At 38.1% G+C, this 27,887-nt stretch overlaps 1 protein-coding gene across 1 annotated transcript; it reads left to right on the plus strand.

Annotated features, from left to right (window-relative positions):
- Window positions 1-27,851, plus strand: LOC139718536 (uncharacterized). The gene is made up of 12 exons (XM_071630011.1): window positions 1-209; window positions 999-1,311; window positions 3,723-3,941; window positions 4,559-4,639; window positions 6,282-6,557; window positions 9,030-9,251; window positions 10,224-10,286; window positions 10,815-10,877; window positions 15,017-15,070; window positions 16,170-16,223; window positions 19,306-19,420; window positions 26,681-27,851. The coding sequence occupies exons 2-12, from the start codon at window positions 1,290-1,292 to the stop codon at window positions 27,849-27,851; spliced, it is 2,340 nt and encodes a 779-aa protein (XP_071486112.1). The 5' UTR covers window positions 1-209; window positions 999-1,289.
- The last annotated feature ends 36 nt before the right edge of the window (window positions 27,852-27,887 follow it).

Here is a 27,887-nt window from a genome sequence, read left to right on the forward strand (position 1 = left end):
CAGGACTCGGTGATAGCTTTTTATTGGAAGAACTTTTGTCTGGCTTCTTGCTTTCATAGATATCTTGCATAGAGCTGGGACTTGGTTTCTAAACAGTTGGTTTATGATTGGTGCAATTTCGAAAGCCCAATGAAAAATGGCGGCCCTAGCATTGCTATTTGCTGGTTTCATCTGTAGCAATCCGTCTCTCGCCTTGGCAACTGAAAAATGTACGTATTTTTTTCTTTCTTATCATTATCCACCCAGTATATTTTATTCTCAACATCATTATTGCGGTTGTTACAAGTAATATCATTATCATGTTCTTATCTGTACAAATTGTTGCACGTCTGTAGTGGCAATAAAGTGGTATTTTAAGTGCAAACTCAGCTTACACCTGTTAAGACTATTCTTAATATTGATTTTTATGATAACACTCGTTACCTAATGTTTTCGTGATATCAAATCTCCACATGCATTTCTGACATAACTTCTTGATTTTCGCAAACAGCAGGGGTTTCTAAGAGTTTAACTGTAGCTTACTTAGTGCAATATGCGTCAACATATACACTATTATATGACTCTTTATCCCAAAACTGACAAAAGTTTACCAGGATTATAGAGAAAAAGCAACATAAAACGTTTGTTTTCCGAAAAGGAACTCCCAATAATTTACGCGTTCGTCAATGTGCATTGTGCCATCATTCACTTTGTAAAAATCAAAACACAGTGTGGTTTTGATGGCGAATGTATATGTGATTGACCTAGAATCTGGTGGGTTAATTAACTGGCTGTCTATACCTTTACGAACATTTTACCTTCACAACCCTCTGGGAATGGAAAAGGAATGTGCAAAAGCAAAGAATACAGGAAAATATGTTCATCTAAAAATGTCAGAGAACACACAGAATACCTGATAAGGTTATTTAACTCTCCAACTGTAAAATGAATCTATGAGACTATTTTTTTTTTGATGCAATGTGGCATAAAACGCACCCCGTCCTCTTGTTATCTTACAGATCTATCTCTGACCTGTATGGATGGGTCTGTAGAGCGTGATTTGTCGTGTGATAAAGACTGCGTCACCAACGGCGATGGTTGGGTTGTACATGCTCCTGCTGGAAGGCGAATTCTCACTGAAATTGAGTCTCTCAATAACAGAGTGTTGGGATTCCAAATATTAGATGAAGTAGCAAACAAAACGTTCAGCACTCTTGTTTTAAGCGGTTCCCCGTCTTCGTCCGTTTTATCGCTGAGCCATGAAACGAAGCTAACTATACGGTATATATATATACCCTGTGAATTTCAAGATGACCGTGAAGTGCTACGATGGTAAGTATCAATCGGTTTTTTTTAATACAATATTATGCTTTCAGATTTGTCTTCTTATTTCGCAGGTGCATTTTGTGAGTTGACTGGTTTTTATTTCACTATATGCCTTCATACTTGGGAAATTAGAATTTTGGAGGTTTTTTCACTTCGGGCAACAAACACCAGTCATTGGGCAAAAATGAGAGTGGGTATATTAAAAGTGACAATGCGACAAAGTGACTAACATCTTTTTCTTTATAGCGTAACACTTATAAAGACCAACATGAAAGCAGTCAAGCCTCTTCGGCATATGTGTAATATGTTGATTGTGATATTGTAGTTAAGATGATTCATAATCATGCTTCCTAACATTTAATGTATATGAATATACTTACAAACAGCATCACCGAACTCAGTAATACTGTCACGCATTTTGGTTAAGATGTTTGATGTAACATTATGTATAATAGCATTACATGTTTTCCATTGCTTTCATGATTATTGTACGACTCTATGTAAAGGATGTCTCGCTATTGCTATTGCAAATTATCAGTTTAGTTAGCCCTATCTCAAACTGCTTTGCATACAGCGGAGTTCTCTTTTTGTTCATCTTCCTTTGTCCTTCTGACCTTCACAAGTTCATTCTACGCTCTCACCACTTTGACCTTGTGCTCACTAACTGACCTTCTGACCTTCACAAGTCATTCCGTGCCGCCCTCGCTTTGACCTTGCTCTCACTTCATTACTTTCGTTCTGTCCCTTCTCGCTTTGACTTTGCTTTGTCTTTCAGAACTCTTGCCTTGCTCTCCGAACTTCAACTTCGTCCTGACTTTCACAGTCCTTGTCCTCACCCTTTGCCCTTGCCTCTCACTGTCCTTCAGCCTTTTCAGCTGGCTCCCTTTCCCCTTTAACTCTAACAGTCCTTCAGCCCTTTGTGCTTGCTTCTAATCTTTACTTTCTCCTGTCCTTGTGTCCTCGCTTTCCCTATGACTCTGAGCTCCTCAGTTATGTGCTCAAAGACGTCCTTCTCCTATACTCCGCAGCGCGATAAACGTCTATCTCGTGACCTCCATGACTGGTCCTCTCTATCTCTCTCGTACAAGAGGAGCTTGTTTAAAAGGGGTACATAAGACAAACTTTATGCTTATCTTAGAATTCTCTTGCTTGGGAGGAAGTTAATGAGAGGAGATGGAGTGAACATTTTGTCAGCTAAGAGCGAAACCCATGTTTGAACAGAGAGTCCAGAAACGGTCCCCAGTCATGTACGTTTTGTATTTAATAGTTAGTCATAAGTTCTTCACCGCATCCCACCTCTCATGCCTTGCGAGACATCCTCAAAATCCATCCCTGTAAATGTGTTCGAGTGATTCACCATACTAAACTTCTTAACCGTGATTTCTGCCTAATGACTGTATTTTCTATCTGACCCTCGGCATCCTTCGGCAATACCCTTCAACATATAGCGGGACTTTATTTTGGGACCTTTACAGAAGAGGAGTTATATTCTGCCCATCTTCGACAGATATAAGTCATCGTTACAATACAATACATTTACACTGTTCAGAGACGGGTTTTGCAACTCGTCCGCCAATACGTATAGATATGTGCGGTGCGAATCATTGGCAGATTTACATTACCTGCTCTGAGTGAGTCCAGGAGGGTTTACCTTTTTATTATTTTTTTTTGTTGTTTTTTTCTTAATCTCATGACACTGCATTGACGGTGGTGCTATCATTTTGACATTCAGAATGCCTTTGCTATAATTGTTTTTCTTTTCTCAAATCAAATCAAAGCGAAATCACCCAAGACATAGTATTGGAAAATTTGGAATGCGGATATGATTCCTTTTCTCAAAAAGGGATAAATTAAAGACAAAAAAAGAAACAATGGTAAGATAAATTCAATCTCCCTCGATGATTTTTATAAGGAAAATATCACTTTTCACACTTCCACCACCTGCATGAGATATGTTCCTGAATTATGACACCCTCGTCCACTGGGAAATCCAAGGCGATATAATTACCAAAATTACTGGAGAATGATGATGGGTGACGGTGACGAGTAACACTATGTTAGGGGCATCATTGATCATCAAATACGTCAAATGTCAATATGACGCATAATTTTGGTGTGACGCTTTGGTGTTATTTTGGCTGTATGAAGTTGTTAATTTTGATGGGAGGTTGGCAAAGTTTTTTGTTCAGTTGGAAATCGACTGAAGTGTATCTTTACTTTTTGTCTTATTTCTAGGAAGATTATTTTCGTTAGCATACCAACGCAAGGAAACTGATTTCATTGTTAAGAAATGCATAAGTTCCGGTTCTCTTTTCAACACCGATTGGGAACAAATGCTAAAAATTTACTGCACATGAAAGGACGATGAGCGTTCCACATCAATGCATGTTAACATATTTGTAATATTCACTTCCAAGAAATGCCCTCTGTGCAACTGGTTAACGGAGCCTCTCCTCTGGAAGGTCTAGTGTTCCTGGAGTCAGGCAGCTATGCCTGTTATGAAGGATTTACCGCAAAAGCTGCCGAATTGGTGTGTGGAGAACTAGGCTTCCCAGCGGCAGAGGAGTATTCGCCTGAGCCTACGCCAAGTTTGGCAACCCGAACCAGAACTCAACGCGTATCATGTTCATCTCAAGGTAAGTGCTCTGTTATGTGTTTATTTGAATGAACATACCATACCTTCATTATCTATATCAATAAAAGAAAACAGAAACCAGAAACCAATAAACCTAGTAACCAAATCAGAATAACAGAAACAATGAGCGACGTAATATAAAAGAAGGTATATAAAAATAAGATTACAGTTTTAAATGATTATTCGAGACTTGGTTTGACAAGGAGGAAAAGCAAAATTCTACGGGATGTTTTATTTCCTATCAGATGGAGGAAAAGCAAAACAAAACAAAACGGAAGAGAAATAATTAGGTGTACATTATTTAAGTAATTATCTAAATCTAAGATTTTGAAACAAGGGAATAGAAGGCAGGTCAAAGTTTAAAAAGGTAATAATTTTTCACATCAGGACAGATGTAATAAATATTGGCCATTGACAGATAAATCGTTGCATTGTGTATGATTTTACTTTCTATTCTTTTTTATTCTTTTTAGTGATGAGAATCATGATAAGAAGAATTCAACATTCCTTTAAAGCGTTTTCTCAACATGTCATTGTGCCAAATTTTTTGCTTCATGATTAATGACGTGACCGGACAGTTGATCAGTGGAAAAAAAAATCTACGTCATCAATGCACAGATTCATACAGGTTTCAGCGTTTACGGGATTGCCCAACCCCCGAGTGTTCCTCCAACATGGTTGTCAGAGTGAAATGCCGAGGTGAGACTATAATCAACGCAATATCATGTCTAGCAGCAACAATTATGAATACAATTCGCTGTTCCGATCAGTGATAACTCGAAACCAAAATTAACGCGGAAAAATCAAGTGAAAAACAAAAGGTGTTACAACTATAAGGTATAAGGTGGTTCGTGATGAGGGTGAAATTTGCTATTACAGTATAAATATGCACCACGCACAAAAAAGGACTGGATGAATTCTCACTTTTCTACATTGTAGTTTAAAAATGTAAAATCTACGCTTTGAAATGAGACAGTTATAATATATCATATAAATTGAACCATCATAACATATTTAGAAAGTAAATGATTTGATAAACAGATGAGGTGCATTTTCATAGAAAAAAGGAGAAAACAAGATATAAAGGGTACTTCAAGCGTCTTGTGCGAAATTATCAATTAAACATGTTCCATCTCCAAGTGAAAGCATCATGCGTTTTTTGGTTTTTGTTTTTTGGTAAATGGACTTGCTTATAATACATGTCTTATACATAATTGAGTATATGAATATAAGAACGACCCAAGTCCAATTTTTGGCCAAATTCAGTTTGACATGGGAAATTGTAGCTTATGCATGGACTCATCTTGTGTATAAATGATAAATCCTAATTACCCCCGGAAGTGCCTGAAATAAATGAGTTAAATCTTATATGAATGTAAGAATGAAGGACTTGGGTCATTCTTACATTCATATTATAGCGCCCTCTCTCGTCCTTCTCTCATCTCTATAGCAGAATATCATGTATATGAATCAAAGAACGACCCAAGTCCATATGAATCAAAGAACGACCCAAGTCCATCACACAAAATGGCCTCTCCACAATTAATGTTAATGTTAATTGTCATAATAATATATGTTCTCATTTGTATATACAATGTTGCCTTCCCATTACATTTAAATAGAATATTATTGGACAAACAAAAAAGATATGAAGTTTTTTTTAGTTTACTCGAAATGGTCTTCCATGGACTTGGGTCGTTCTTATATTCATATACTCAATTATTAACAGGATAACTATGGTGTCTATTAACCAATAACAACCCTCCGCATTGAAAGATTGTAGATACGATGGAAATTGTAAACACCGACTATATAACTGAATAATTTTGGATATTGAATGAACACATAGTAGTAGGAGCATAATCAGGTATAGGTCATTTCATGTTTTCTACACAGCTAATGTCTACAGAACGACGCATCTTATTTTGTATCATTTGCTATTCAAGGATCTCTCATTGTTGTTGGTGGCAATTTGCGGAACAAGAGTTGGCCTGGATGAAGGGTGATGTTCGTTATTCCGAAGCTTTTTTATTTCATCCGAAATTAAAAAAAAAAAAAGATGAAAAAGCTGCCTTCTAAAGACCCTCGTTATTACGAGCTTTATTTCGCTTACGGTGTCCTGTACCTTTGAATTGTATGTTCTTGTTGTTGTTTTTTCTTTTAATTACGACCCACCGGAATAAGGATTCGTCGGTAAAACGAACCTTCAGAATATTAGCCGAACTGTGATCGGTCTCATAAAATTTCTGATAGCTGAAAGACAAAACAAACAATCAAACAAACAAATCAAAAGATGTTATCCAAGTAACTGTCTCCGTGTTCACATTTTGTTTGTTCTTAGGGCCTGGATTTCTCGGATGCTATCAAGGTGACCATAAAGCCCTTTCGATTCTGCTCGACTATGCGTCTGAGTCTAAATCCGATGAGAAATGTATATCTACCTGCAGGAAAAAACCGAGAAACAATGGTGTTGCTGTCATACATCTTGGGTTTTGTGTTTGTTTCCAATCAAAATCGTATGCTGATTTCATTTCTGATGGAAGTTTTTCGAACAACTGGACATGTCCCAGCCAGGCACAACCTATTTCCGAAGAACGTGTCCATTATTCATTCAACAGTGAGTATGAGTTTAAAAGAGAAAAAACCCGCAATATTGTTTATACAATGATAAGAACAGGAAGCACAATAGACAAAAGTGAGCCTGCAAAATCCCAAGAAAATATCCCGAGATAAATTATCACAATCGCATTCTAAAAAGAGGTTCCTATTTTTAGCTTTGAAATAGCCCTTAATAGGATGGAAGGTTCCCGCCCACAAAGTAATGAAAACAGATTATGTTAAATATATCAAAACACAAGGTTACTCACCGTATTAAAAATTCTATCAGCTTCGACCAACTGCTTTAATGACGACTACCGGAATTGTAAGCTCATTTTTAAGTCTTTATGTGCCATGTTCGCACGTCCCACTCAGTCGACGGCGTGCCAACTTGGCATATTCCGCTCAAACGCACTAACCCGCATAAACCGATCGATAAATTGCCTAATCCCACGGTACAATAAAAGCTTTTCTCGCGCTTTTGTTCCTTTGAAATACAACTTGCATTTTATGTGTTGATTGGCTATCAAGCGGTGTTCCCAACTAAATTCGCGTGTAAAGTCTAAGTTTTTCTCACGGTTTCATGTGCAAAAGTCATGCCTTTACAGTAATGTAGCAACTGGTCATTAAAAACATAAATAGAAATAGATTTGTCATATAATTCATATCAAAGCAAAGCTTGGCATTCCTCTTCAACTTTGCTCACTATTATGTCCAGCTTAACAAAAATTTGTAGAAGTTATATAGATTGGAAAAACAAAATTCTTTCGCAAAGCATGACTACCTTCGTGTCTCAGAATAACGTGGCACATAGGGGGTTTCCACCATGGCAAATAAAGAGTTAAGCACCTCAGAAGGAGTAGGGACAAAAATACAAAAGCGTCAACAAAAACTGCCAACGATATCATTTGTAACTATAGGTTTTCCCGGCCAATTTCGCACTTTTGTCAGTCCATTTGATAAAAGGTTCATTCAATTTAGCGAAAATCCTCGTCACTGCACATTCTGTCATTCAAAATTGCAAGTTGGTCGTTCAATCTATCATTTCGATCAATGAAATTTGCACATGTGCCTTTCGAATTCGTAAAACGAGCATTCGAATTGGCACGTGCTCTTCAGTCATTCAAATTCGCCAACACTGGCCGAAAGGGGTATTTCAGTCATTCAATTTCGCGTATGGGCAGTCAAATTCCTAACATATTCATTCAAATTAACGTCATGTTATTTCTTTTTTGAAGAGGTGATAACATTTAAACGCGTATTTCTATGTGACTTGTTGTTTCATCCACGTACTGTTAAGCAGTAAAAGTATATTTTTGACCATGTATATCTCGAGTTTGTTGTTCTGTAAAGCCCCATTTCTCTCATACATGTCATGTTAGGCCTACGTGTACCAATACTACAGATTAACTTCATCTTCTTACAGTCATGACAGCACAAGTTAGATACAGACGTGTTGCTCAAGAAGACAGAAAATGAATTATAGGAACATTTGATGATCATAACCTTGACTTCTTAGAACTGGCCGACACACTCGGAATAAAGCACTCAACGGCCAGATAAGTTGTGGCCACATGATGCACTATATCTTCGGACTGGAAGAATCACTAAGCACATTGAAGAAAAAAAATGTTGCCAAAATCTCTAAAATAAGTACGAAAATATGAAATGTAATGACGCTTGCAAAACAATAACTATGTTGACAAAAAAAAAATAAAGAAAGAACCAAAGCATAAACATGCGTGCTAAATTGACTGCAAAAGATGTTAAATTGGATGCCCAATAATGAATTTGAATGAACGAGTGCGGCATGTCCGTGATCACGTGACTATATCATTCTAAATTGAATGAACGAATAACGAAATGGTGCTTGTTTTACGAATTTCAATTGAAAAAGTGTTAATTAGAATGAGGCTAAAGGTAATTTGAATGCTCCAAAATGAATTTGAATGAAGAGATCATAAAATTGCACTACCGAACATGTCATCTACGCTAAATTTTGCTAAATTGAATGCAGCAATTAGGAATTGGACTGACAAAAGTGCGAAATTGGCCGGGAAAACCTATAATATAATGCAATGAACTTCGAGTTTGATTAGAAAGAGGGTTGCTTATTGTTTCTCTGATTTGTAAGTTCTACTGGAAAACAACCAAGGGGACCATTTGTGGAGTTTTGTGACCGAGGGTAATTTATCTTCCTATTTTTATCATTTTTCTTCACACGTTTTGTGAAGTTGAATGCCATGGCACGATTGGTCTTGCGAGGTACGATCAAAACATAACATTATTTCACAATATCCACGTTGATATTACCTGTTTATCGATAAAATTCATCAACCTCTTCAACAGCCGTCGTGATGGTCCTTAGGCAATGTAAGCAGGTCTTTAATAAACGATATTAGTTCTTTCATAATGTGCACAACCTTTTTTTTATTATCGTATCTATATAATTACTTTGATTGTCTTTTCTGTTTTCCTCAATGATTTGAAGCATCTGTTGGGTATTGTGATTACCCTAGTCCAGTGACGAACGGTCAATGGATCACAAATAACACGAAATATGGGTCCAACATTACTCTCAGCTGCGGTGGAGGTTACGTCATCAATGACTCCGCAACTTTGCAGTGTAAGGAAGTACCCGGTTGGTCGACTTACTTTCCGCAATGGAATCCGCCATTCGCGTCTTGCCGAGCTGTCGCAAATGAATCAAACGGTCGGTAGTAGATAAAAGAGTACCCTCTGTTGTGTGGGTGTGTGTGCGTGTGTGTATTTTTTAGTGTAAAGTTTCCACAAAATTGAATGCAAATGGTGTATTTATTCTAGTGATCTAATGACAGGAATACTGAGCCCAATCAATAATTATGCTTTAAAAATATGCATCGAAATCATTATAAACAGCAAGGGACTGAAACTAGCATGGATCAATATAAACATGATCGGTGTTAGCATTGATACTTTGCGATATCATTGGTGTTATGTACTCAGTAGATATGAAAATGGTCAAGATGAGGATGGTTTTACGATTTCTTGTTATAAAGATTTTTTTATCCCAAGTTTGTTTGTTTGTTTGTTTATTTGGCAAAGCATATTTTAATCAAAAGTTGACATCAGGAGGTCTACATTCTAAATGTCAAATATCATTATTTTTCAAAAGCGATTCTTAAGAAATATAAAGTTGGGTTTGAATGGAATATAGACTCTTGAGGAATAATCATATGAGAGCTGAGTACGCCCTTTTTAGTTATCAACTCGTAAACGTTGAATTCAAAGCAGAATATAACAAGGAATGATAATCTTCATCTTGAGACTTAATGTTCTTATTCTTTTTATCATGCTTCCTAGCCAATAATGCTACCTACGATGCTCCCTAACAACCAGATGACATCGTGTACATGAATACCCTAGTAATGTGTTATTGATCTATATCACTTGTCATCACTTTTTTTTTAATATACAATATTTGCATTTGGTTTCGAGCCGTTTTGCGCGAATGACTAGTAATTATGCTACATGTTTTACCCCTCAACTGTAAACCAGAAAGTATTGTAGCAAAAGCAGATGCTGAATAAACCTTTTTTTTTAAGTCGTCGAGATTCATGAGTCAGTGTGAGCATCAAACTGGTTAGTTGCCTATCATACCTTGCTAGATATTTGCATATCTACCTTTGCATATACTACTTTTTAGACACTGGGGTGTACACAGTTAGTACAAGCTCATCGACAGCGGAGACTGTAGTCAATACCTTTAGTGAGTATTTCTAAACTTCAACCTTTTCTTTTGAACAAAAATTATTGTTTTCCTTGTTTTTACGTGAGTGTGCGCGTGTTCGTCTCTTAATCTTTTTAAATCGTTTTTTTTTCCATTTTACTATTTCCGGACACTGTCTTTATGTTTGCTGGTACCATAGTGCATTTACATGTACTGGAAGGGACAAATAATGTGAACCTGAAATGTAACCGGACACACAGAGAGTATAGGGACAAACAGAAACATGCACACACACAAACAAACACACACACACACACACACACATGCACACATACTGTATACTAGTATACAGGAATTGATAAATCTATATATTTATTCAGATTTTGCAGGATTAAAAAAAAAAAAAAACTATCGAAAAGTGTCAAAATATTTCAAAATGTTCCCAAGAACTACTTGCTATTTTACATACATCTTGCATGACTATAGTAACAGGAAAGAAATTGCTGTAGCTATTATTACGTATGTTCACAGGCAGTGTAACTAATCTTTATCATTACTCCTAAACAGGTGAGAGGCTGTCTACACAAGAGGTATCAACATTCCATGAGGCAAGCACCATGCTTGCTTCACGTAAGTTACATGTACATCAAATACTGTTTCTTTTTTGTCATTTTTTTTTCTGTTGAAGATGTTGTGGATAAAACTGATTCTCCAGGTTGTTAGAGATTCAAAAGACATCTGCTACACAGAGTGATTTCAAATTGTGCAAGACTTTTTTTTCAAGCGTAGCGAAAAATATATTGCCTTGTTTAACAACTCTCAAGTTACTATCTAGTTGGTGGTGTTTTTTTTTGCCATAACTCAACACGCACAGAAGTGTTACCCCTTAATTTCCATGTTAGAAGTTTTTAGGAGTTCATTTTCCGATTTCATTTACAAATCCACATGTCTCATAATTGGCATTAAAGTAGATATGCCGAAAACAGAGTGAAGACAAAAAGTCTGTACAAAAACTACAAAATTACAACATTTCCCATACACACACATTGAAATTCGTGGGTAGAAACAACATTTAACAACATACGTGGATATTGATACCCTCCGAGGATTGAAACCGACCTAGCTTACTAGTACTACAGACGTAATGGTGTCCTCAATGAAACCCTGCTTATGTTTATACCTAAGAAAATTTTAATGTAGTTTTAGAGTAAGTGATTACTTTTTAGTGTGCAATCAACAAGCAGATTTTACGGTAAAATTCCGAGATGGATAAATCTTGAATTTGGTGTATATGTGACGATTTGATAGATTGTGCCCAATGTATAGGAAATTATGTTCCATATGATTCTTTATTTTGCATATCTTTGCATTCATGTATGCCTATTTTTTTTGCCAAAGTTTGTTTGTTTGTTTTTATTTCTGTCTTCATAATATCATATAATATTATAAAAATACACACATCACAAGTTGCATATACATTGCATATACGTGCAGAAGAAACGGGGGATTGCCTGTTCAGTCACATTTTCAAAATATGTCTGTTCTTTCACAGGGTCCCGAATTTACAATACAATACAAGAATAATACACTGTATATACAAAACATAAGAAAAAAATAATGAAAATCATATACCGAACTGGTATAGTGAGCAGGTGAGAGTCAACAATAATCAGAGATAGGTAGAGAAAAGCGGAGCAAGCAAAGGAACAAGAGGAGGAGAACAAACTTACAAAAGAAAAGGCAAGACTCATATACCCCCTCCCCCCCCCAAAGAAATGGCTGTTACATTTGGTACTCCATTGAGTCTTTTTTTTAACCATAATGCTCTATCTAAATAATCAGATAATAACATTTGAAAAGATCTTATAGTTCATGCGTTACGAATTTCATTGGGCAATTGATTATACATTGATATTTCCCTGTAAAAAAAAAAAAGTTCTTGTACAATTATTAGAATTTGGCTTTGCAAAATTCAAATTCTGATTTGAGCGAGGTGAATAATTAACAAATCTTCTAAAAATATTATCAGACATGTAATGAAGGAGAAAATTCTGCAATATCTTATAAATCATCATACTCATATTCTTTTTGTATCGGTATTCAAGAGATCCCCAGCCCAAAATATCATGAATATGTTGAGTAGAAACAAAAGAATATGGATTTACTCTCATAATCATACGACCCGCTCTATTCTGTAGCTTCTGAAGGGCTGACAGAGAACCTTGTGGAGCGGAATACCAGATAGCGGATCACGGATAACGGAAAACAGGTCACGGATTATATCAAATTCAAATTTGATTCATTTACAACATGTCTTAATCTTCCAAGAAAACCAATCAGTCTACTGATTTTCTGGCACATTTTATCTACATGAATATTCCATTTCAACTCAGCGTCGATATGAATTCCAAGATATTTTACCGTTTCAACATTTCGAATCTGGGTATTTTTTTTTTAATCTAGTGAATTACACCTTGAGAGCATAAATCTCGTATCAAAAAGCATACTGACGGTCTTTGAATAATTGACCACTAGGTTGTTCTGTGACGTCCACTGATCCAAAACTTGCATTTCTTTGTTTAAAATGGACTCCAAGACTTTAACTTCTTTGTTGGAGTAGTAAATGACTGTATCATCCGCATAAAGATGAACACGACATGACTGTAAAATATGAAGCAGGTCATTAATGAAAACACAAAACCGTAGAGGGCCAAGAAGAGAGCCCTGGGGCACGCCATGAGTTAAGTACATTTCATCAGACAATGCGTTGTTGACCTTAGTCACTATCCTCCTGCCGTTAGATAACTCTTAAACCACTGAAATGTACCTCCATTTATACCAATTCTCGACAACTTGTCTAACATTACATTGTGGTCGGCAGTGTCAAACGCTTTCCGTAGGTCGACGAATATCGCCCAAGTATATTTACCTTCATCCATGGCCAAAAGCCATTCATCAGTGACCTTTACAAGGGCAGTTACAGTGGAATGATTTGCCCTGAATCCAGACTGAACCGGTGTTAAGACATTGTTCGCATTAAGATGGTGTGATAATTGCAACGAAACTATGCGCTCGAGTGATTTCGAGATACAAGGCAGCAGGGAAATTGGCCTGTAATTATCAGGGTTCGACTTTTCTCCTTTTTTGTATATCGGAATTACCATGGCTATTTTCTATGACTCTGGGACAACTCCTTCAATAATGGATTTATTTATCAAATACGTTACAGACTTATTCATTATATCAGCACATACTTTCAAAATCTCAACCAATATACCATCAATTCCAGTCGATTTTTTTTATTTTTCAGTTTGTTGATTTCGTTCATAACCTGAGCTTCAGATACAACTATAAATGTGTCCATATTGTCATAACATACGGATTCTCTAATAATGTCTACTTCGGTCACGTCAGTTTTCTCAACCTGATGTTCATTTAACAAATTCATAGCGGCCCTGGCAAAGTGTTCATTAAATTCGGAGGCTTTACTGTATGCATCATCACAAGAGAGATGATGAGACGATATGCCGTTATTTGGCAGAAAAGATTTTAGAACATTCCAGGATTCATTTCCTCCAGAACATTCAGACAATTTATTGATGTAATACTGTTTTTTTTTTATTTTCCTTACAACATTAGTAACTTTTTTTCTCAGCCGTCAATATTCCTTCCACAACTGTTCATTATTTTGTGTAATTGCTTTCTTCTTAACCTTGTCTCTTTCTCTCATTAATTCAAAAATCGATTCATTCAACCAAGGAGAGTATTTGTTACGCATACGCTTTGTCTATAGGCATGTGCTTGTTGGTGATTAGCGACAGTGAACTGTCATTCTCTCATTTCCTGACACAGCATAATATCAAATGCCTCATTTTGGTAAGCTTGAAAAAAAAAAATCTGACGCTCAACAACTTCTAAGAAAAAAAAGACAGCAGCAGTAATTCTTTATTTGGGAAAGGGTAAAAAATATACTTTGTTGGTAGAAGGGATTCTAAGTATTGAATCAAATCTTTATTATCTGACTTTATCATATGTGACCCTGCACCTCAAAACAAACAAAAAGTCGCCAGACATGAATTTTTAGTTAAGACCATTTTCTGAAAGAGCAGACTTTAAGCTTTAAAGTGATGTATAACTCAAATCATATGGACTTTCCTAACCTATCTAAATATTGGAAAGAAAGCACAAACTCAGGAAAAGTGTGAACTGAGAAAAGAGGCTCTGAAGTACAGTGTCTATTCAAGCGCTTAATCTTTACCAAACCGTGTTGGCAGTGCGATGAATGGGACAAAAAAAAAACAGGAAGTAAACCACCAGAGTAACAATAATGAAGAGATTATTAGATTAAACTGAAATTAAGCATGCCCCATTAACACATTCTTTCCATAATTAATGCCAACTTCCAAAGCAGTAGCAATATCCTTTCAAAAGTTATTAGAGTTGAAAGTGAAGAGTATGGACAAGGTTTTTCAGAAATGAAAAAGGGATTCTAAAGACACACGTAATCACACTATTCTACCAAAAATGTTCGAGATAAACTACTAAAAGACACACTTTCCTGCCCGTTTTATGATACCAAATTTTAGCATAATGTAAAAGAAGACCCGCTCTTTCAGAAAATATGAAAAAGTCAAGTTCGGCTAGGTTGACCCATTTCACTTATTTTCAGTCCTCACGCAAAATCAGTGGGTGCGACTTTATATTCGTTTTGAGGTGCACGGTCACATATTTAACTCTATGGTGTTGATTTACAATCTGTATGTAAACAGGCAGAAGGCAGTCTACACAAGGTTTGACGACAGGAGAACCAACGTCTTCTTTAAGTGAGTTTGATTGTATTGACAATTATTCTATGCATAGACGAGCGTACAGCAACGCAATCATTCATTCACGCAGACACTTGCACGTGGATGTTAATATGTGACCCTGCACCTCAAAACAAACAAAAAGTCGCCAGACATGAATTTTTAGTTAAGACCATATTCTGAAAGAGCAGACTTTAAGCTTTAAAATGATGTATAACTCAAATCAAATGGACTCTCCTAACCTATCTAAATATTGGTAAGACAGCACAAACTCAGGAAAAGTGTGAACTGAGAAAAGAGGCTCTGAAGTACAGTGTCTATTCAAGCGCTTAATCGTTACCAAACCGTGCTGGCTGTGCGATGAATGGGACAAAAAACAGGAAGTAAACCACCAGAGTGACAACAATGAAGGGATTATCAGATTAAACTGAAATGAAGCATGCCTCATTAACACATTCTGTCCATAATTAGTGCCAACTTTCAAAGCAGTAGCACTATCCTTTCAAAAGTTATTAGAGTTGAAAGTGAAGAGTATGGACAAGGTTTTTCGGAAATGAAAAAGGGATTTTAAAGACACACCTAATCACATTATGCTACCAAAATGTTTGAGATAAACTGCTAAAAAAACATACTTTTCTGCCCGTTTCATGATACCAAATTTTAGCATAATGTAAAAGAACACCCGCTCTTTCAGAAAATATGAAAAAGTCAAGTTCGGCTAGGTTGACCCATTTCACTTATTTTCAGTCCTCACGCAAAATCAGTGTGTGCGACTTTATGATCGTTTTGAGGTGCACGGTCACATATGTTGCATATACGTGCGCCAGTGAGATTTTTGGAATCTTAACGATGAAATGACATAAATTTGAAAATTCACCTTTTCCGTCATTTGCTTGACCCACCATACGAATCGTATTATGTTGATACAAATGAACATTAACCTGACGCAGGATATACATCAAAAAGGTACATGAGTAGTTTTTTTTTTTTTTTAATCGATAGTGGTATGGATATACTTTGTTTTTTGAAGGGTATATCAGTTATGGAATAAGATTAACTTTGCCAGCTGACTTTAACTTACTTAGTTGATGCTGATTTACAATTTCTCTGTACCTAGGCAAGAGAGGGTCCACACAAGATTTGACGACAAGGGAATCAACGTCTCCTTTGAGTGAGTTTCATCTTCCTTATGAATAAAATAGGCATTGTAGATAGTTGTATATGTGACTGTGCACCTCAAAACGAACATAAAGTCGCACACACTGATTTTGCGTGAGGACTGAAAATAAATGAAATGGGTCAACCTAGCCGAACTTGACTTTTTCATATTTTCTGAAAGAGCGGGTCTTCTTGTAGTATACATTATGCTAAAATTTGGTATCATAAAACGGGCAGGAAAGTGTGTTTTTTTAGCAGTTTATCTCAAACATTTTGGTAGAATAGTGTGATTAGGTGTGCCTTTAGAATCCCTTTTTCATTTCAGAAAAACCTTGTCCACACTCTTCACTTTCAACTCTAATAACTTTTGAAAGGATAGTGCTACTGCTTTGAAAGTTGGCATTAATTATGGACAGAATGTGTCAATGAGGCATGCTAAATTTCAGTTTAATCTGATAATCTCTTCATTGTTGTTACTCTGGTGGTTTACTTCCTGGTTTTTGTCCCATTCATCGCACAGCCAGCACTGTTTGATAAAGATTAAGCGCTTGAATAGACACTGTACTTCAGAGCCTCTTTTCTCAGTTCACACTTTTCCTGAGTTTGTGCTTTCTATCCAATATCTAGATAGGTTAGGAGAGTCCATTTGATTTGAGTTATACATCATTTTAAAGCTTAAAGTCTGCTCTCTCAGAATATGGTCTTAACTAAAAATTCATGTCTGGCGACTTTTTGTTTGTTTTGAGGTGCAGGGTCACATATGCACATAGAGGCACATAATACATTATGTATTATGTATAACCGTTTAGCAACTGAAGATTACTATAAAAATTATATAATCGACGATTGTTCCCTAGAGGGTACAGTAGTATTCCTATATAGAATAGATCACTTCATGTTTATTTTTGTCTATTGTAAGTTATGTCTATTTGAAAGCCTATTAACATTTTACCAAGAGACTTGCGTGTCACAGAAATAATTCTGACATACTTTTGTTGACCTTTGACATCTATCAAGATACGTAATTATTTATTCTATATGAAAACAATCAAAATAGTGAAGAAAAAAAAACACGCACACAACAACAACAACTATACACAAATAACGGACAGGCGGTTTCGGGCGGTTCAGTTACTAATGGGATAAGAATTTCTCAAATCACCCCCCCCCCCCGCCGCCCCCTTCCTCCCAAACAAAAACGTGCTGAATCCATTGTTCATCAATCTGGTCATTTTAATAGAAATTTACTCGTTTTATCTGTCCGATACTGGCAGTAATCTCTTAAAAGATAATAAACATTTATGTGTTTTACATTGCAGCGCTAAATGTTTTGTTTAAGTCAGTGTGGACGCAAAGTTGTTGTTTTTTTTTTCCAAGGCCCAATTTCTTTATCCTGTTATGGGATATAAAGTTATTGCATGAACAGACTTTAAAGCATGTGAAATGAAAATCTATTGTGTTTTCTTACGGTCAAAAGTAGAGTTAACACCTTTTCGAAATAATAATAATAATAATACAAGACATTTATAGGACGCCTTTTCCACTGGATGCAAAGCGCTAAATAAACTCGCTATTGATATCATGCATCACATACAATACACATAATCTATGTGCAAAATTTTATATTCGTGTATAGAACATGCACCACATAAATGGAACACCTGCGTGTATGTTTATATTCGCTTGTTCTCTACTGACAAAAATTAAAGGTTGAAATGTGAAAGGCATGCGGAAGACCAGCAAACAATTATGATAGTACATGTATTCAAAATACGATACTAAGGTGCTGAACAAAACCATGAATTTTTCGATTTTCAAAATATCTAAAGTCTCTGAAATTTCGCTAGGGCTTATTTTAGGAATCAAAGTTGAGATTTCTGGCAGTATCTGGCAAACTGTCATCATTGTGAGGTGTTGGGTTTAAATATGATTCGGTGTCTTTAATACTCAGATTATTGGTGATTGTGGGCGCAGAATATAAATGAATAAAGAGACCTATTCATATACACAAATATCTACTTCATTCACTGTCATTAAAATCGAATCATATTCTAGCCAAATCATTAATTATAATTAGTATTTTCAAACAAGGCGCTTCGATTTAATCTCGGACACAGGTCAACCGCTTAGCTGGATTAATAATGTGAGTTTATTACTGAATTGGGTTATAATTCTTTACAAAATATATCTAATAATTGTTTAAAATTTCTATTGTTGTTGTTGTTTTTGAAAGAAAACAAGAGGCAAGTGGGACCATATCTAAAGAGTATTTTTTAGATAAGGCGCTTCGATTTAATCTCGTACACAGGCAAACTGCTAAGTTGGGCTAGTAATTTGAGTTCATTACTTAATGAGGTTATCATTGTCTACAAAATCTACTGAATCATATATGTATATCCTCTCTGTTGCTGTTTGGAGTTTTGGAGGGAAAACAAGAGAAAATGGGACCATTTATTAAGAAAATAATTTGCCCAAGAAAATACTGTTATAAAATCAGCCATAATAAATCTTACACAAATTAAACAGTATTATAAGATATCAATTGTTATGATGATAAATGTCTCCACAAGGGAACTCATAATGAATGCCACTACAATGGAGCTTAAAGAACTTAATTATTACAAAATCATACAATATATTCAATAATAGATCGATAGTCATTTGTCCAAGAAAGAGGTCATAATAAAAAGATACCATAACCTTTATACATTTCTTGTTAAGTATCAGTCAGTAATGATCACCATCATTTTGAAGTTTGCATTGTGTTCATACTCTCTCTCTCTCTCTCTCTCTTCTTTCGTTATCTACATTGAATGGTAGATTTAAATACACTCAATGTGCCCTGCCTTGGCATTCATTCCATCTTGCCTACAGAAAAGTAATTTTTTTTTGAAGTGTTAGAATTAAGGCAACTGAAAATAATTGCTAGATTATAATAGAAATGATTTGTAAAAAAATAAAGCTTAATTTTTGTAGGTACGTACACTGTAACTATTCTCTATTTTCCAAATAAGAAAAAAAAGAAACAACTTAAATGTGGTTGCAGCATTTTCAGAATTGTCAACATAACCATTGTCCATCCAATTATGTTGCAGATTCTGGAGGGCCTGGGGTGACACTGATAGCATACGCTCTTGGAGTCTTTGTGGGTGTGGTTCTCATAGTCCTCGCCGTATTGTCCTTGCTTTGGCGTAACCGCCGGCGGAAGAGGTGTGCTTTCTTTTAAAATTGTTTGCCTTCTTTTAATTATTATTCAGTATAGCAATTGTTTGTTTACATCATTATTGTTTTATAGGAGAAAAGTAGACTATTTTAAAATGGTTGTAATGATTCTCAAATATGATGATATTCACATAAAGAAATATACCCCAAATTGCCCCATTTACCTCTCCTCAAATAGAAGTCACATTTTTTCCCATGATCTAAGGGAAGGTGTAGTTTCATGACTTGAGTCTTTTTTATTTTAGCAGTAAGGTAGTTGATGATTGTTGGTGAACGACAAGACCATTTCCTTTAACGGCCTGTTGGCGGAGCAGAGATACCTTGCAATGATACTTTTATAGTCCCTGTCCGTTAAAGTGAAGTCAATGTCTACATGGTATATCTTGCCATGATAATTGATCTCTATTATTATCATGTATGCTCGAAGCATGTCTGTTTGGATGTAGATAAACCTTGAATGTTTGTGTACTTCAGGAAGAAGAAGGTATCTCTCAAAAAATGGTTTTAGAAATATGAAAAAAAAACAGATTTAGTTATCCTAAACAATGGCATTGCAGGTGCATTTTGTCACGACTCAACCCAATCACCACATCATGACAATCAAAATGTTCCGCTCCATTCCTGGCAGATCGCACCCAAACCATCACAACAATGTTGCAAAAGACCACGATTGGGAAGCCATGTCTTGATTTGAGAGCGATAACTTGCTGCGGACCTCTTTATTGGTATTAGCCTTGTTCAAGGCGCATCACATCTCCCCCCTTAAGACGGGAAGTTATGGAAGAACTTTCCAGTCAAACTGCAAACAGTCGTTACAAACATGTTCCGAAACACAATACATCAAAATGCACAGTTGTGTGTTCAAACACTAAAGTGGATTCTTCACATAAACAAGCTCAGACTTATGAGCCTTATCAAAACCTTTCTTGAGCGTAGGCTAACTGTCTAAATATAGACCCACTACCTGCTCGGAACAAGCATGTGCGTATACGCGCAAAACTTTACAACCACAACATTCCTTGTTTTCTTTTCTTCTTCTTTTTTTTTTCTGCTTGGTCATAATCATGAAGCATGTATTCTCTTTAGCTTTCCTGAAATGCTTATGAGTATAAAATGGCCAAACATTTCAACACCTAGTCGAAGTCTAAGAAATGCTGCTGGTTCCAAACAAAATACACTGTAATTGTATCATGAAACAATATACCATAAGTGTGGACATATCAAACTTCTCTCTTAATAGCTTGATGTGCATGCTTGAGAAAAACTGCTACACATATCACTGAATAACCTGCATACACTGATAATCATGCAGTTTGCATAATGAACTTCACACATTTTTGTTGTGATTATTGTGTATGTCACCAATAATAGAAGCAATCTTCCATTCACTATACTTATTAACCATTTTTACATGGTGAGCTTGTAGCAATCTGACCTTTGATGAAAACTGACATAACAACGCGTTCAGCTCAACTGTTTGGTCTGACAAACATCTCTACATTTCTAATTTCTTGACACTTCTGTTCAAGTACTGTAAAGCCTTGTTCGTCAAGACAATAAATGCATGTACAGTGACTAGAGTATAGCAAAACAATGCAATTATGAACACCTATTATACTCTCTCTGTTTCTGAAACAAGATATCACATGAATATAACCTGGTTATGACTGTATACCAGTATGGTCTCATGAACCTTACACATTCACAATATTATGAATATCATAATGTCATAATTTCACTCAATCGATATCTATGCTATGGAAAATGTGTATACTTGGTCAACTCTGTGATACCATAAATATTCCAAACTCTTGCAAATTAAGCATTTGAAGAGATGCAACAACAGCTTTTGTGTGTTTGTGTGTGCTTTCTGCAAACAGCAATGCAACTTAATTTGCAGTTCCAATTAATACAATGTCTACATTATACACTGTATCAAAATATGCTGTATTACTGAAAACCCTTTTCTTCAGCACATAAAGCATAAAACATAGCAAAACTCATGCTATATCACTGGAAATGATTTTGCCCTGTTTTGGTGCAAAAATAATGACAATTTGGAAAACATGCTGCTTTTCCCATGCAAACAAGAACAAATTATGGATACAAATTAAAACAGTGTACACAATGTTTGTGTCATCATTTCAAAACAAGAACACTCTTTCTTTGACAAGAGAAATATCCTTAATTCTCTTACAATAACATGGAAACACATTTCTTTTGTCTGGTATTGTTCGTGCTTCCAAGTCATCACCAGTCTATTATCTCTGGACATTAAGCACATCTGTGTCCTTTTGTCCCATCCGTGGAAAATACGTGTACTTCTATCTTATCCACGGGACAAAGCGTCTGCAATGACATTGTCTTTTCCGCGTACGTGCTGTATCACGAGGTTGTACTCCTGTAGCACTAGCGCCCATCTGGTTAGGCGTCCATTTTTGTTCCTCATTCGCGACAGGAACACAAGCGGATTGTGGTCTGTGTACACCAGCACTGGATACTTTGTAGTGTTCAGGTACACGTCAAAATGACGAAGAGCCATGACGAGCGCTAACGTCTCCTTCTCGACAGTGGAGTACCGTTGCTGATGTTTGTTGAATTTTCTGGACATGTACGCGACGGGATGGTCAACTCCGTTGTCGTCCTTCTGCATCAGGGCTCCTCCTCCTCCTGTGTCACTCGCGTCCACCATAAGAATGAACTGCTTGTCGAAGTTCGGCGCTGCAAGAACTGGAGAACTCGCTAGCATTGCCTTCAGCCGGTTGAAAGCGACTTGACAGTCATCTGACCAGTCAAACTGCGAGTCTTTCCGCAACATGTTGGTGAGCGGTGTTGCAGCATCAGCGAAATTATGGCAGAACTTCCGATAATAGCCAGTCATGCCCAGAAATCGTCTCAGTTCTCGCTTACTCTGTGGGCGGGGAAAGTTCAGGATCGTCTCCACCTTTGCTTCAACAGGCTTGACGGAACCATGTCCCACAATATGACCCAGGAACACGACTTTTGCTCGGGCGAACTCACATTTCCTCAAGTTCACCGTAAGGTTGGCACTGGTCAAGCGGTCAAACAGTGCTCTGACTCTCAGAAGGTGGTCCTCCCATGTATGGCTGTACACTATGATGTCGTTGAGATACGCCTCGCATCCCACCAAGCCAGACGTGACGGTGTTGATGAGTCTCTGGAATGTAGCGGGCGCGTTCTTCATCCCGAACGGCATCACTTTGTATTGGAAGAATCCGTCAGGAGTCACGAATGCAGACAGTTCTTTCGCTCTTTCACTGAGGGGAACCTGCCAGTACCCCTTCAAAAGGTCAAACTTACTGACGTATTTGGCATTCCCTACGCGATCAATACAATCATCGATGCGGGGCAAAGGGTACGAGTCTGACTTTGTTTTCGAATTGAGCAACCTGTAATCCGTACAGAAACGCAAAGAACCATCCTGCTTTGGAACCAACACACAGGGAGAACTCCATCCACTCTTACTGGGCTCAATAAGGTCATGTTCAAGCATGTATTGAACTTCCTTCCTCAGAACATCCATTTTCAATGGATTCACACGATATGGGTGTTGCTTGACAGGGGAGGGGTCCCCCACATCAACATCATGCACCACCACACTAGTACGACCTGGTACATCACTGAAGAGGTGTTCATACTCATGGACTACATCCATCACCTGAGCTCTCTCTACTCCTGGAAGATGAGATAATGTGTCAGATAGATTTGCTAACACCTCAGAATTCTTCAACATCAACTGCGGAATTTCCACATCATCACTCTCACTGTCTTCACCATCCACTTCACAACCGATTCCAACTGTGGCAACAGGCTTTTCTTGAGCCTCTTCTACATTTTCAACATACTCCTTTAGCATGTTGACATGACAGAGTCTTCTCCTCTTCCTCCTATCAGGTGTCAGGATGATGTAATTGACATCACTCACCCTTTTCTCAACGACAGGTACATGTGACTGTGCAAAACGCACTATTTCAGGGTCTTTGCCCTGCAATTCAACCAGACTCTGACGAGAAATCTCTGGCATTTGACCATGGTCCATATGTGCATCATCACTGCTGCTAGACTCTTCGAGTCTAGAGAAGAAAGTATTAGCCAAGATATCCTCTTGCTCCTCTTTCTCCAGTTCACGAGCCATTGACCTGGTAACAGCACATGAGGGAAACACATCAGGCATATCCTGAACCAATTTCTCTGTGGCTTCGTCAACCACGGGTGTCTTACTTGGGAGAAAGTGAGGCAAAACCTTCTCTCCAGCGATATCATTGCCGAGCAATAAGGTGACACCTTCGACTGGCAATGTAGGCAAAATACCTACTACAACTGAGCCACTGACAAGATCGCTCTTCAATTCGATATTATGAAGAGGCACTCGGACACTCCCACCTTCAACTCCCCTCACAAACACTTCTGAATTCACAGAAGATTCAAACGAAAATGGCAATGTATTTGCACACAGGAGACTCTGTGATGCTCCTGTATCTCTCAAAATGTGAACCTGAACCTGCTCACTATCAGGCGTCAAACTAACATACCCTGAAGATATGAAAGGTTTGTAATTCTCTGCCACCCGTTCAAACGATGGCAGATGCTCTGTGCGAGTGATAGCAAAAGCATCTGGCAATGCTTTGGGGTTGCTAATCCCCTCTTTTTCTCACTTCTTCTTCAACTTCCAGCAAGATGACATCACATGTCCGTCCTTCTTGCAATAGAAGCAAGCCTTGTTCGGCTTTTGATCAAGATCGGGCTTGGGAATGCTCGGAGCAACAGCTCCTTTTCTTGGCACACCCTGGCCTCCTTTCTTGCTTGAAGAAAGTTTGAAAGTACCCTTGTGGGTAAGCACATACTCATCAAGGAGGACAGCAGCTCTCCTGGCACCACTCACTTCCCTTTCCTCCAGGTACTGCCGCTGATCTGGCTGAACACACCTCTTCACCTCCTCTAACAATACCAACTCTTTCAGTTTGTGGAAATCATCAACACCAGACGACCTTAACCAGTGTTCAAAATGGGTCTGCTTGTGTTGCACAAAGTCAACGAATGTCTGATCATCCCTTTTCCTATAATTCCGAAACAGTTGCCTGTGGGCTTCCGGTACCAACTCGTACGCCCTTAACACGGAACTCTTCAAATTCTCATAGTCAGAACACTCTTGGATAGTGAGAGACGCATAGACCTCTTGGGCCTTCCCTACCAGCGAGCTCTGTATCAATGTCGGCCACACTTCCTTGGGCCATTCCAAACTCACAGCCACTTTTTCAAAGTGCTGGAAAAACTCTTCTACCCGGTCTTCACGAAATTTCGGCACCAATTGAGATTGCCTTAATGCATCAAATTTTGATGACTTTGCTGAACTGCCGGAAGAAGGTTCATTCGATTTTGCATCGATTGACTTGATTTCGAGTTCTATTTTCTTTGCCTCGACTTCCAGCTGCTTCATCCGAAGCTGGATCTCAATTTTCTTCAATTCACTTTCTGCAGGGGTTACCAAAGGTGTGTTAATTTCACCATCATCTGTCCCTGCTTCATCCTCTGACAAAGAGGCAGGCCAAATACCAGTATTGGTAAAAAACTCCGAAATTGTGTCCTTGATCTCTGCTTTTCGATCCGATGTTTTGATCGGGATTTCTAAAATTTGAGCAACTTCCACCAGTTCTGCCTTCCTCAGGTTATTAAAACCTTCCTGAGTGGGTTCATCAACAAAGCTCTGCACGACATCAGCCATTGTGGGAATATCAAAATCAAAACTTACAAGAAGTCACAAATCCTCACAAAACTGCAAAGCCTTAACAAAATAAATGCACTGCATACGAGTACACATGTACGCATGAACCCAGTCACACGCGCAGAACAGGCAAAAATTTTCTACGATAAGCAGAAAACATCAAAATCCCTAAGCCTTCAAATCAGGCATACAATCAGAACACCACGACATCACATTAGCATGTGATCTAAGGTCATAAAATGAGTATACACACTCACTACAAACGACCACATAGCACGATTGTGCAAACCAAGGAAAATATATCAAAGCCTTTAACCGAGGCTAATCTTCCAGAAAATTCGGCGTGACCCGTAGCCAATGTGTACGCAAGCCCCCACACATACACATCCAGCATACGCACACTCACAAACTGCACTAGCCCTACACACGACGCGCTAGACCGACCGTCTGCGACTACAAAACACGTGCGAGCCCAATGCGCAATACCCACGCTATGCACTATACGCACACAACTGAACGTGAGAATCCTCACCCAAATCGGTCTACACAAGACCTTCATGCAAAAACGACAAACGTCCAAAACGTGACAATCCTCACCAAAATCTGCACTAGGCCTTCACACAAAATGTAGCCTATACAACTACTAACACAGTCAATGACTGCCAAAGCCTACGCAGCATAAATGTTATACACAACGTGCACAACCAAACGTGAGGAATCCTCACCAAAATCTGCACCAGGCCTTCACACAAAATGTAGTCTAAAAACTACAAACACAGTCAATGACTGCCAAAGCCTACGCAGCATAAATGTTATACACAATAAATGTGCACAACCAAACGTGAAAATCTTCACCAAAACGCATGTGGCCTGTCAAAACCAACATGCAAACAATGCAGGCCCAATACATTAAAAGCCTGTCATCGACGCTATACACTTGTCTACATACTAAAAACAAACGTGTACAGCCAAACGTGAGAATCCTCACCAAAACGCATGAGGCCTAACAGAACCTACATGCAAGCTGGTATAGGCCCGATACGACATGAGCCTATACACCATCGACGCTATACACTACGTACTTACAGCACACGTGTACAACCAGACGTGAGAATCCTCACCACAATCCGCATGGAACATGCGAAAGAAAACGGCTTGTCTGTTCATTTTCCCGGACAAGGTCCCAATTTGTCACGACTCAACCCAATCACCACATCATGACAATCAAATGTTCCGCTCCATTCCTGGCAGATCGCACCCAAACCATCACAACAATGTTGCAAAAGACCACGATTGGGAAGCCATGTCTTGATTTGAGAGCGATAACTTGCTGCGGACCTCTTTATTGGTATTAGCCTTGTTCAAGGCGCATCACAATTTGTTTGTTTGTTTTTGGCATTTGGCTTTACAAGAAGTACTTTTGTCATTCATTCTAAACTACGAGAATAAGAACTCTTCAAAAACTTGCAAATTTGTGTCGGTTATCTTTCATTTCATTTCCGCAGACAACGCAGGACATCGCGGCTGCCTAACCAGGCAAATAACTACTCAGATGACGGTCAGTTGCAGATATATCCAGTAAGCACGGCGATCCAGAATGCGAGCATGACGAATGATGTTGATTTATTGGACTATTCCAGCATTGACGCTGCCACGATGGGCCACCCTATCCCCAGACGTTCTGGAAACATATTTGGCGACGTCATAGATCATCAAGAAGACCCGTATCATATCTACCAGGACACTGAAGAGGTACGCAACGGTCCTTCTAGAATCACCGGAGTACATCCGAACTCCTCCTCTATAAGTGTAGGCAGTAACATGGGCAGTGCCACCATGTCTTCGATGACCGCAGTGAATTCATCGGGTTACCATGGATACCAGTGCTTGCAGGAAACATCACTAGATCAACCGGCGAGCGTATATGAAGATTGTGATTACCAGGATGTAGACCTTGATAATAGAAAGGATAGTATGACGAAAGATGACTTCAAGTCCACTGCTAGAGCGTGCTTGTTTGATGATAGCTGTTATAATTCCCTGGACTTTGGCGAACGGTCTGACCGCGTTTTCGCTCAAGCGAGCAATGTATGCATGGACAGTGAATACGGTTGCATCAAGCATGTCACTCATGACGACGACAAACAGATCCATGACCCATTACCTTCTACCACTGGGTCGACTTCTGGAAGAGCTGATAGCATGTCTTGTTCTGGTTTGAGTTCAGCAAAAATCGTGCCTTCTGAAGACCCTCTCAACAAAGTAGATTGTGAGAAATCTCACGATGTCGATTTGACGTATAGTCTTATCAAAAAAGATGAAACCCACGATGAAGAAACCGTTGTTTCCTTGAAGCCAGGGCCTAAGCCTTGTGAAGAACTGCATGCAACTGTGAACCAAGCAGCAAAGACACCTTCATCAATCGAGGAGTTGTATGCAACTGTGGACAAAGCAGCAAAGACACCTTCATCAATCAAGGAGTTGTATGCAACTGTGGACAAAGCAGCAAAGACACCTTCATCAACCGAGGAGTTGTATGCAACTGTGGACAAAGCAGCAAAGACACCTTCATCAATAGAGGAATTGTATGCAAAGGTGGATAAAACAAGAGGAGACCACGATGAAGTCACGCAGCCATCGCAAGAGGAACTGTACATGAATGTTACTAACATGTAGTAGGGGGAACAGCACTTTTGTTAGTCAATGTTTCTG

Source organism: Diadema antillarum, unplaced genomic scaffold (assembly GCF_040938485.1).
Source record: "Diadema antillarum isolate AM-2024a unplaced genomic scaffold, OU_Dant_1.0 scf00000008, whole genome shotgun sequence".
Classification (NCBI taxonomy): domain Eukaryota; kingdom Metazoa; phylum Echinodermata; class Echinoidea; order Diadematoida; family Diadematidae; genus Diadema; species Diadema antillarum.